Source organism: Thamnophis elegans, chromosome 6 (genome assembly GCF_009769535.1).
Source record: "Thamnophis elegans isolate rThaEle1 chromosome 6, rThaEle1.pri, whole genome shotgun sequence".
Taxonomy (NCBI): domain Eukaryota; kingdom Metazoa; phylum Chordata; class Lepidosauria; order Squamata; family Colubridae; genus Thamnophis; species Thamnophis elegans.
The window spans coordinates 15,724,324-15,737,373 of NC_045546.1; the positions used below are offsets into that span (position 1 = coordinate 15,724,324).

At 35.2% G+C, this 13,050-nt stretch overlaps 1 protein-coding gene across 1 annotated transcript in view; it reads left to right on the plus strand.

The window, feature by feature from the left end:
* Positions 1 to 13,050, plus strand: part of DYNC2H1 (dynein cytoplasmic 2 heavy chain 1) — a 165,073-nt gene that overhangs the window by 120,654 nt on the left and 31,369 nt on the right. The window contains 3 exon segments of the mRNA XM_032220187.1: positions 9,029 to 9,145; positions 11,888 to 12,097; positions 12,308 to 12,397. Coding sequence (XP_032076078.1) covers positions 9,029 to 9,145; positions 11,888 to 12,097; positions 12,308 to 12,397 — 417 coding nt within the window.

The following is a 13,050-nucleotide window of genomic DNA, read 5'->3' on the forward strand; positions in this document are numbered from 1 at the left end:
AGATATCTCATTCTTCCACAGTAGCATACTAAAAACAAGAAATATTTAGATAGCCAATTTAAATATCATCTTTACTTAATCAAACTTCTAATTTGGAAATGGCATAGTTAGAATTTTTGCAGTAACAAATGTTTAAATGCTTTAGAATAGCTCAATTATTTTTTTGGTACGGAATGCAAAAATTTGCTGCAGCACAATGTATTACACTGCAGTCATAAAATCTCCCATGAAGCATACCATCACAATGTACTATGATAAAAGAAAATGAATATGGTAACTTCTCTAAAAATGGGAAGATCAACGAGAGTAAACGGTGATGGAATAGGTCACCATAGAGGTCAACATATTTGGCTTTGTATATAAGTGGAAAGGATAGGTGTGTAGTAAATAGAATGGAAAACTCATTCCTTTGGTTCTGAGGATTTTCCAATCAAGAAATGTTTGTAATATTGAATAAAGCAGCAGACTGTAAAAGAGATTTTGTCAGCATTTGGAATATTTTGATAAAGTTCCTTGAGGGAATGGCAGGAAATACATGTAAGGCAAATAATGAATCCAAAAATTGTAAGACGCGGTTGCATTATATGGCTCATTATGAGAATTATTTTGGATTTTAAGATGCTGGAGGGAGCATGTCTGAAAAACAGAAACTTCAAAATACTAAAAGAAGTGATAGTTGGCATTTAAAATTCTTTTGATATTTCATTAAAGCTTCTATTAGCAATGCGGGCATTTCTTTGAAGATGCTCCATTCTTCTCTATATTGTTAAAATGCCTATCTCATAGGTGTCCAATCTTGGCCACTTTAAGACCTGTGGGCTTCAACTCCCAGAATTCCCCAGTCCGCCATGCTGGCTGCAGAATTCTGGGAGTTGAAGTCCACAAGTCTTAAAGTTACTAAGCTTGGGCACCCCTGACCTATCTACTACTACGACAAGACAAAGACTTCAGTATCAGTACCGTACAAATACTGGTACTAACATAGTTACCATAATAGAGTTACTGTAAATACTGGAAAAATAACCATTTTGAGTCAGCTGCTATGAAAGAAATGGGAGAAATCCGAATTAACTCTCCCACAAGAAAACTGATGGAATAGGTTAGTGGACTCCCTGAAGTGTTATGTTGGCCTGTTTTGTTAGCCAGTTTGAGAACAAAATCATAAAAAAAATAGAAGTTATCCTAACCTCTATTTCTTGAGCAAAGGATAGAAAAGCAATTTATATTTTTTGTGTTATCAGTGTTCCGATGGAACTGTGTGAAGTCTTGAAATGAGTGATAGGTCAACTACAGTACTAATTCATTTTCTTGACAGTGTTCAATATTTAACAGCAGAACAATTCTTAGCTGCTAAAATGTTGGAGCCGACTATGATTTTCACTTCTGGTAATCATCATTTCATAGCTACAACAAATTTCATGTTAAGATTGACCCATTTAAGTAATAATATATTTGCTGATGAGGTTTTAAAGAAAGGTATATCTGTAAATGGGTAGTAATCATTGAACATTTGGGTTCAAGGATCACTGAAGCTAATCCCTCCTTTAATAGCAGGAATTTCTTCTGCTGCATTGAAAGAATCTAATAAAATATTTAGAAATTGGGAAAGTGACTTTCCTGGAAGTTGCAGCTGTCATAGTGATTTAAATTCTTACCTTCAGGGTTAAAACAACTTAATGTATTTAAATGCAATTTAATGTTTTTCATGGTTAATTTCTAATCAAATATTTACTAACTGTATAAACTTGATTATCCTTTGCCCACTTATAAATATATTTCTGTACAATTATTATTTTTCTTTTCTTTTTTCTTTTTGTTCACTCTTTGTTTTTCTTTTAAAGCATGAATAGTAAATTAAAAAGAAAGAAAGCTATTGCCTTGTCCAGGAGAAATGAATTACACATTTCCAAAAACTTTTCCTTAACAGCTGGAATAATATCACTTTTTCCGATTTCCAAATATTATACTTTCAGCTACCCTTCACGTATAATGCAACCATAATTCCTAGTAGACAAATTCCAAAATTTGGCATATAATTCAACATCATATTAACACCTTTAAAATTTAAACTTTTTTAACATAAATCTACTGATATTCATTACAATATATTTCCAAACTAATGACAATGATTCAAGGGCTATATCATAAGGTTTGTTAAAGCCTCACTTTTTTTCATCCATCTCTACAAAGAAAATCTGATGTACATCCTTTCAAATGCATTCCTTGGGGCATTCAGTATATTTTAATTTTTGACAAATGAACTGGAACTCAAATCCATTGATACCATTGTAACATTTTTAAGAATATGAAGTCATTGGGGGGGCCTTATCAGAGCTTCCAATTCTATTCCAAGTTTATTTTTGAAATTCCCCAGAAATGTCCATAGCTTAAGAGCTAATTATTCATTTTATTCTTGATTAATATTGCTGGCAATTGTGCTTTTAGTACAATAGCTTCTTCTTTTAAGAACTCCAATATGTATTGTTTGTTTTTTTCCTATTAGTTTCTCCTGCTATGGAATCTTGCTTATCGTTCTGTGAATTTATCAAAATAGCTTTTCTTGAAGCAAAACTGTTTTCTTTGCTGATATTTTTGCTTATACATAGAAATGGATATGGGCAAAAAAAATGCTTCTTTTAACTTCATGAGTAATGTTAATATTATCTGGCATAGGCTTATGCCCATCCACTACCCTCCCCAAATCTGGCAAAACTAATACAGCAATATCTATATTTATATCATTTCAGTAGCATTATTAGTACAGTACTCTCATATAAAACACATAAGCATTTACATTATAAATGAATCACGTACAATACATATGCCATCTACCAATATTAACTCTGACTTCAAATTGCAGAGATTTTTTTCAAAAAAATAAAGCTATTTCTTAGGCATGTTGACAAGTGTTTTTGGCTTATGGACTATACCTCTGCTTTCCCTTCAATAATACACATGCACATAAGACGGCAAAAAGTCAGAAGTCTGGTGACACATTTTCAGACTAACCATCATCAGATGCATAGAGTCTGTTTAAGATCCAAATTGGATTAAGTAGGATAAAGCAAACTAAAGTCAGGGTTGGTTATACAGATTACATGCAAAACCATTTAAAAGTACCTTATCAAAATTAACAATTGTAATTTGATTGTTTTTGTTGAGATCTTGTGAGATTGTATAAAACCTTTTGAATAACGTGAAACTCAGTGGGCATCGCTCTTCCTCAATAAAAAGTGATTGGCAGTGGTGGGTGGGAGGATGGATGGATAGATAGATAGATAGATAGATAGATAGATAGATAGATAGATAGATAGATAGACAGACAGACAGACAGACAGACAGACAGACAGACAGACAGACAGACACTCAGACAGACTCACTCACTCACTCATACACAAACACATACAAACTATCAGTTTTTTAAAAATATGTTTGTATGTTTAAAAGCAGGCTTTGCTGTCTTCCAGAGGATTGGTAGGCATATCATTTAGAATGTGTCAACATGATTTCAGAAGTGGTGGCCAGGTATTTCGCAAACAGATGCTTCTGTTTAAACCAGGTATTCAGCCTCTCTTGCAGCCTCTGCCAAAACAGCCATAGAGGGCCAACAGCCAGATGGGAAACAGCTTGCCTAACTGAGCAGCAGGAACTGGACAAATTCTAGACTTTGATCATGCCATCATCCACATTTTCATTGTATTATAGATTATCAGTAGCACAAGTTTTGGGGGTGGGAGAAGACATCATTTAACAGTGGAACAACTGAAGACAATGGTGGTTGAGGGATGAGATGGAAATGATATTTTGAAAATGTATTCTTTGAAAACAATTGCTGAGAAATATTTCTTTCATGGTAAGGAAGGATAAATGCTTAATCTTAATCTCTCTCCTACTATTAGTCTTCTTATGGTTCCTATCACCCATCTCCTCCCACTTATGACTGCAAGACTGTAACTTTGTTGCTTGTATCCTTACGATTTATATTGATATTGTTTCCTGATTGCTTATTTGTACCCTATCTATGACTATCATTAGGTACTGTATCTTATGATTCATGACAAATGTATCTTTTAATGTCTTTTTATATACACTGAGAGCATATGCACCAAAGACAAATTCCTTGTTTGTCCAATCACAGTTGGCCAATAAAGAATTCAGTTCTGTTCTGTTCTATTCTATTCTACTTTCTCTTTCTCACAAAAGTAACTGGAGCAGTAGAAATGTACATATTCAGTTGGGCTGTTTAGGCCCAATATATCTTCTGTTGCTTGCTAGTTTCTTGGAAGTGGAGGACAGAATCTTCTTTATAATGACATAATTTTATGTAGAATGACCATATTTTTATAACATGCCACGCATGGCCTCTTCAAAGAAACAAGAGACATTTTATTTGGAAATTTGATAAAATTCAAAGCTGACAGCATGAATGTAGTTTTTCCTTTACTGTGATGGAAAGATTCACTCTTAGTTTGCTTAAGTTAAAAATTGCATGAGCTAGCATGTCTCCTGTGATTTGTATTCAAGCTTTTAAGACCTAATTCCCTTGAAAAAATGTGCTGATACAGTCTTTTGACACAATAAAAAGTCTACACGTTTAAATTCTGATATTTAGTAAAACCCTCAGCTTCCAAATAACTATCATAAATTATAGTTCAGAGACATGGAAAATTAGAATGCATATTCTAGAAGGTTACTAAAATAACCGATGGTCTGTTAATATTCACTGTTCTTAGAAAAGAGATGACAATGGATCCAATTCCAAATAGAATAGATTCAATACCTTTTTTTAATGTGTGGATGATATATATACCCAATAAGCTGCCTACAAATTTGTAATGATTCCTATCTAGCATATATTTTATTTGTTACAATTGTGTCCTACCTTTCCTCTTTCAGAGTTTAAGATGCTGTCCAACTCACTCGCACACACATGTAACGGTGGCTTAGTAGGTTTATTAATATTTCACAGCAATTCCCTTTACCAAAAACCCAGAACTGTCCCAATTAAGTCCAGCCAAAAGTAGACCTATGCTAAACCACAGAGTAATGATCAATAAGTCCACAAGGGACTTGAAAGTTTCCCAAACAAGACAAATCCACCAGGAAAAATTAAATCCAAAACATAACAAGGTTCATGAGGCAAGAAACATCCAGAGATCCCAAGGCCCGATCCAAAGTCAATGCACAGTGTCAATCCAAAGCAAGGCAGGGATCACAACGACCAGGAAACATACAGCTAGGAAATGAACACATTGATCCCAATATCGCCTCCATCTGTCTGCTGTGCTAAATAGCCAACTTCTGGTGCAGCCAATCAAGAGAGGCATGGCTGCCTTCTCATGAGTAATTGGGATGACCATCACTGCTCCTGCCTTTTCTGTGCCCTATGTGTTCTCGGACCAGTTACAGAAGGCATTTCCTCATCATCATTAACCAGCTGCAGCTGCGTGGTTTTCCCACCTGAAGCCTCAAGGCTGTCCTGAAGCTGCGCTTCAGCCAAATTCCTCTCAGATGGCTGCTTAGAGCCATTGACCAACTCCACTCCAGACGTGCCCAGAATTGGTTCATCCTTCCCCAACCTGACATCTGGAGAGATATCTGGGGACACACGTGGGGGAGTCCAGAGTCCAGAGTTCTCATTTTCTGTCTGTGTGTCTGTCTAGCTAGCCATCTAACTATCAGTAATCTATTTATTTATCATATTCATATGGCTGCCCATTTCACAGAAACATGACTCTTGTCACTATATAATAGTGAATTAAAAAGAAAACCAATAAACATACACAACTGTCATAATTAAAAGCTACATAATATACCTGAACAAAGAAGATAATGTTGGCTATAGTAAAGTAGCCATAATAGGATCCCCTGGAATCTCCAGGCCTGACAGCATAGCTAGATCTTGAGAAATTTGCAGAATGTTGAAGGGGATGGAGTGAGACCCACTTCTGGGGAAGGGGGGAGAACATTCCTTGAGGGGGGAAGAACTGTGATGACACAGCAGAGAAGGCATGTCTCTTAGAACCACCAAGGGTAACACTCTAAAAGATGGAAAATAGATCTTTAGACTGAGACAAAGATTACTAAAAACTTTTGGGTGATCTTCTGTTGCTAAGGTGAACTTACCAATCCCATTGCAATTCTTTAACCACTTCCGGTAGTCCTTGATTTAGGACCATAATTGAGCCTGGAATTATAGTTGTAAGTTGTGCCCGTTTTTTAAGTTAACTCATCACATGATCGAGCCAATTTTATATATTTTGTTTGCGGTCATTAAGCGAATCACCATGTTTGTTAAGTGAATCTGCAGTCATTAAATGAGCACCACTGTCCTTAAGTTAAGCCATTGTTACCAATGGTTGCTTTTTTGCCAGAAATTGAAACATGAATCATGATCACATAAATGTGGGCCAGTTGCCGAGTATACAAAATGTGATCATGTGACTGGGAGGGGAAGGCTGATTAAAAGAACTTCAAATTTGGGCTGTAAGTATCTTTTTGGATCCATCATAATTCTGAATGGTCACTAAGCGAGCAGTCATAAGTTGAGGACTTCTTACATACTATGCTTTTTCATTTGAATGGTGCTTAACTCCAGGATCTTTCAGTTGCTTCCTTAATTTGTTTTACTTCTACCACTGTCCAAATTGCCCAGAAAGATCTGTTTCCTTACAAACATTTTATTGCCTGAGCATATGCTGAGCCTAAATCCTGATTCCATTTTTTACACAATTTTTTTCACTATTTTCTATGTGAGATTTTAGCATGGAGAATAATGATTATAAGGAGAATGCAAGGTAATTCAAATTACATAGATAGTTTGGCTAATTTAAGTATAAACTGATTTGACAAGAGTTGTTTTTAGCCCTGGTTATACTAGAAAAGAAAGAAGTATCTAATTTGGAGTATCTAATTTATACTATTATAACTATAATTTAGTTATTGTTCAGCAAACATATCAATTTCCATTTCAATTTCTGTTAAGAAGAAAAACATTTTCATATACAAGGTGATTCATTTTCATTAACATTTAACAATATGTGTCTAGTTTGTAAAAGAAAGTATTAAAAGTTTTCTCTATTTTCTTCTTAAATTGAAACTTATTTTTAAAGCACTAATTTTTCAGAATGTAGCAAATAAGTTAATAACAACAATTATACAACTTAAAATAACACAGATTACAAACTAGTGAAGCTTCATGTTCCACCAAGTGTAATAAATTGTTTTAATTTGTTTTGATAAACTAAAAAGTATCCAATTTATCAAACAAAATGAAACATTGCATCACTGCACATTTTTTAAGAAGCAAGTGAACTTTAAAACAATTCAGAATACTGAACAATTGAATAGTGCAGCCTCATGAAATGAGATATGTCTCATAGTACGATAAATAGATATAGATAGACAGTAGTTAGATATGGATATCAATATAGATGACACAGATACAGATAACAAAATGTCAATGAGACCAAGCAAAATGGATTTTCATGTGTGAGCTGTCTTTATGGTACTCTTTAACTAATACACTGAATCCACATTTAATTGTGCTTCGAATAGATTTCACTGAAGTCATGAGGCATGATCAATCCATTGTTAAAAGCACAAATAATGATTTTGAAAGATACTTCCTGGTAGGTTGATAGCCCCTAGCTGATTTGTTCATGTTATTTCCAAGCAAAAAAACTGGATAGCCATAATGTCGCCAAAAGTGAAACCTGACTCAAGTGAACTGACTCAATTACTTAAGGGACACTACCATTAAAAGAAGAAGAAGACAAAAGAGATGTTTAAGCATTTCAACATTGGTAAATTGTAATGTAAATCTCAGATATAGCTACATATAGAAACTCAAATATTTATAATAAAATACTTCCCTGCATTTTCTACTGCATTGTAACCTATACTAGGATTATATTATAATATTCCTTTAGAGAACTCTTAAAAGCTGACTTTTAGATCCTCAAATAAACATAAAAAGGATATGGATATGGATACGGATACGGATACGAATATAAATGGCTTGTCTTTGGAGATACTTCTTGCTTACTGACAGTAATTTGAAGCTGAATTTCCACCATTAAGTGATGTGCTTATAAAGGCAATGTCATATAACTGTATTGCTTAGTGATAGCAATCCTAGCAGTTTCTGTTGCTGTTGTTAAGCAAGGATTGCAGATCATTATGTGAGGACCTCAACTGATTGCAACTTGCAACTTTCTCCTAAGTTTCCAATTGACTTTCCTTGTTTGAAAGGCCAGGAGGCTGACAAACAGGCAAATGGGCAAGTGTGTTCTACAGAGTGTGGCCAGATGACCACATTCAAGATTTAAATGTGTTGTACTGATGTCTATATACATGATTGTTCTATATTTGAATATTTTAAACTATGTTTTCATTAGAGATAAATTCAAAGTTTTCTCAATATGACTTTATGTCCTAGATCAGCATGTTTAAAACTATCGTGCAAAATATATTTTCAAAACATGCAATTAAAAATTCCATAGTCTTTTCTTAATTAGTATTTGTTTATAATAACTCCATAATTTACAATGTCTAAATGTTTACATAGCTACAAGAACAAATATAAGACACAGCACTATGCAAGTTTTCAAATAATTATTCAAACAGATTTGATTTCAAACCTTTTACAAATTGTCACATAATTCTAATTCAAGATAACCAGCTTTATCTCAAATGAATTCTTGTGATCAACATTTCTTTCTTATGATCTCAAACAAAAGTGTCATGTTAATCCTTTGTAATCAAGGTAACTATCTCTGGTAATGTAATTATTAATACAAATAGTCAATTAATGAAAACACTATGCTAAATATTCTTGCTAAGAATAATTGCTCATTTTGATGAGACATTTCTCAGAATTTATGGTTAAATCTTTATTTGCAATTATGATCTGGTTTACACCCTTCCGAAGATATTTATCAAAATATATAGAGTAAGAATGAATATCTCCTGTAATTTTATTGAGAATTGTCTCCATATTCTCATTTGTTTGTTTTTTCTCTTACAGGTAATTTCACAACTTCGGATCTTGAGTAGGTCTGTAACTGCCGGTTGCAAATTTGACAGAGAAATCTGGTCAAATGAGCTTTCTCCAGTCCTCAATCTATGGAAAAAGCTTAATCAGGTAAGATCAGCTGGAGGATAGAAAAAACTCATTTGATGTTAATAACCATATTTTTCATACATATTGAGATTTTATAAGCAACAGGTTATTCCTCTCAGGATATACAATGTTATGCAAAATATAGTAAAGGACTAAGTTATGGTAAGCCAAAGAGATTGAAAATATGAAATGTATGACAAGAGAAAGAAATTATACAAGTAGTGCTCAACTTACAATCAGTCATATCTGAGAAATTAAAAATTGCAGTTTGGTCAGATTTGTGAATGTCAAATTTCCGGTGAATACATGATACAAGAGGCATAACACATTATGAATAGATTGCCATTTTTCCTGTGCAGAAAAAGAAGTAAAGGGTTGCTGTTAGGATATAAACATTTTCAGACTTTTATATTTATATCTATTGTGTAGTAAGTATTAAGTCTGGGCCTTTAAAACAATTATTTCCTCCTCCTGCATCACTAGAATCCTACTCCCATACTAAGCACTTTTGAAAATGAATGCATTGGGCTAACTATAGCTTTTCAGCCAGAATTATCTTCAAATAGGAAACACCACATTAAGTTTTAGAAGCAATATAATAATCCATATATTGTATTGGATCCAGAATTAATGGATCTGAGGTCTAATTCATATTAAACTGAAAATTTACTTGTGACACAATTTACCGGTAACTTCCATTAATTTCAGTCAGAATGCCTTCGAGCCAGTGGTGGGATTCAATTATTTTTACTACCGGTTCTGTGGGCATGGCTTGGTGGGTGTAGCTTGGTGGGCGTGACAGGGGAAGGTTATTGCGAAATCCCCATTCCCTCCCAGTCAGCTGGGACTCGGGAGGCAGAGAATAGATGGGGCAGGGCCAGTCAGAGGTAGTATTTACTGGTTCCCCGAACTTGTCAAACTCTTCGCTACCAGTTCTCCAGAACTAGTCAGAACCTGCTGAATACCACCTCTGCTTCAAGATCTAATCTGGTAACTTAAAATTAATAAATCAGTTAACCAATTTTAGAATCTGTGCATTAGTTCTATTGAAATATTTGTGCTGAAATTATATTGACAGTTGTTAGGTTTTTGCTCTGTTTTTTTTTAAATTATTAGCCACCCATTCAAGCATCCATCTGCTTGAAATGGATGACCATATAAATTGAACAAACAAACAAAAATCAACATAAACTAAAAAAAAATTAATACTAATATGTTAAGAAATTTCATAGATTATTAGCATAAGTGACTTAGTAAATTAATAGCAAAATAATAGTAAAATTTCCAACTGCACTTCATTACACAACAAAAGGCCAGAAGGGCCCGAGCTCATGTTACCTCAAAATGGAATGATGTGCCACAGATTGGGCATCATGACAGAAAAGTTCATCCCGGGCTCCGCGAGCCAAAACTCTTTAGCCAATGTCACTCAGAGCAGGCCTATTATGCCAAACCAGGTATAATGGGTAGAAACAGTTTGGGGAGAGACCGATATGTAGCCATGGTCTCAAACCATTGTAGGGCTTTAAAAGTTACTACCAGCATCTTGAATTGCACTGAGAATCACACTGGAAGCCAAAGATGCTTGCAGAGCACTAATGTAACATATGTCAAAAAAACTAGTGCCATTAACCGCCCACACAACCGTATTTGGAAGCAAAGAAGCTTTCAGAAAGACTTATTACAGGATATGGCTTTAACAGTCATAATCAGCACTTTGAATTTGGCAGAGAAACAAATGTTGTTTAACAAATATGATTATTATATAGTTTAAATCATCAATTTCTACTCTAAACTTTTGGCAATTAAATTCTGCACCATTTATACTTTCCAACATCCTTCCAAGCCAGCTGAATAGATTGACTTTTCTAATAGCCTAATCTGATTTTAATTTCATTCAAAGTTCTAGAAAAGCATGCCTTGTCACCACTACCACTTGAGTACATGATATTAAGGTCAGGCTGAGTGAATGCTGCACCATCCAGAATAAGAAAAAAATAATAATCTTTCTGAAAATTGAGCTTCCGGAGAATTTTTTTCCTGTCTTAAAAAAATAATAGATAAATTGTCTCTTCATAGTAATTGACAAGAAACTGAGTTAACTGTTGCATGTCTTCTTATTCAGATTACCAAGTCTTAGTGAATAATTCAAAATCTTTAATTTTGAAGAGTATAATAATATAACTGCCTCTTTTTGCTTTATCATTTTCTGCTTGTTTCAAGATCCAGTGCTTGCTTTCCTAGTTTGTTCATTATCTCTGCAGCAATGCAGACATCTCCAATTCTGAGAAATATATTTTTCCAGGATACTTAGATATATACTTTGAAGGATAGGAATTATGTCAGTTATGTGGCTAAGATGCTGAGCTTGTCAATCAGAAAGGTTGGCAGTAGTGTGTAATGGAGTGAGCTCCCATTACTGGTCCCAGCTTCTGCCAACCTAGCAGTTCGAAAGCATGTAAAAATGCAAGTTGAAAAATAGGGACCACCTTGGTGGGAAAGTAACAGTGTTCTGTGTGCCTTTGGCATTTAGTCATGCCAGCTACATGACCACAGAGACTTCTTCGGACAGCACTTGCTCTTCAGTTTGAAACAGAGATGAATACCGCCCCCTAGAGTTGGGAATGACTAGCACATGTGTGGGAAGGGAACCTTTACCATTACCTTACCCCACTTTCTGGGATCAGTATCTATTTCTGTATATTTTCAAGGATGATTTCATTCAGCCTATTAACTGAACATTGGTGGATTTTTGTCTTTTAGAATTCCAATCTGATTCATCAGAAAGTGTCTCCTCCTTCTGAACGTCAAGGCTCTCCAATCCTTTCATTCATTATCTTAGAACAATTTAATGCCATCCGCTTAGTTCAAAGTATTCATCAGTCTCTTGCTGCTCTCAGTAAAGTAATTCGAGGAACCTCACTCTTAAGCTCAGAAGTTCAAAAATTAGCTAGCGCTTTATTAAATCAAAAGGTAAGATGTTTCAATTCTCTGGGTGCAAGATGCATAATTTTTGAGTAACTAAAATAAACTTGAACCACATCTAATTGAGGAAGGATGACGTTTACTTATTAATCAAAGAGGTGAAAAGCTTTCCTATCCACTGTGGAAATGCAGACAAGATTTGTGAATTAGAACAGTCAGCAAGATTTCTAGTGGTGATTCTTTTTTTCTTTTTTTCAGTGCCCTTTAACATGGCAGAGCAAATGGGAAGGCCCAGAAGATCCTTTACAGTATCTGAGAGCTGTTGTAGCACGAGCACATGCTATTCAGGTAGTGTTCCATTGCAACATTATTCATTTTTTAAAGTTTAATAGGTTTACAATAAGTAGTAAAATTCATATATATAAGATATCTGTAATGACCCAGGGCACGACACAGAGATAAGATAGGCAGTTGGCAATTCAAACTGCCCCTTTCTTGCTCCAAATTTCCCCAAACGCTCCCACGTTTCTGGCAAGTCCTAGAATAAAGTGATGACAAATACATACGCACACACATGCACACACACCCCTCACACAGCCTCTGGCTGCAAATAGTGGAGACCAATGCTGTGAACATCATAGCTGCACAGCAATAAATCCAGCAGGGCAAATTGAAGAGTCCAGGAAGCAAGGGAGAAAATAATCCAGAAAAAGTTGGCGCTCAACACTCCAGGAATTCGGCGTTTGTTCCAGACAAATGCCCCTCCCTACAGTGCTTCCTTAAGTCTCAGTCCCAGGTAAGCCTTGTGAAGAGGGGTGTGGCATTCTCCTGAGTAGCCGGCTAGGTCTGTGCAGTTCTCGCCTTCTTTCCATTCTCCGTGCTCGCCGACCAGGAGGGGGTGGTCCATGCTTATTGACTGAGCTCTGTCTCTCGTGTTCACTGCTTAGTCTCTCTTGGTCATCCTGCTCCTGTTCCTCCCTGTTTACAAGCTGACCTGATCC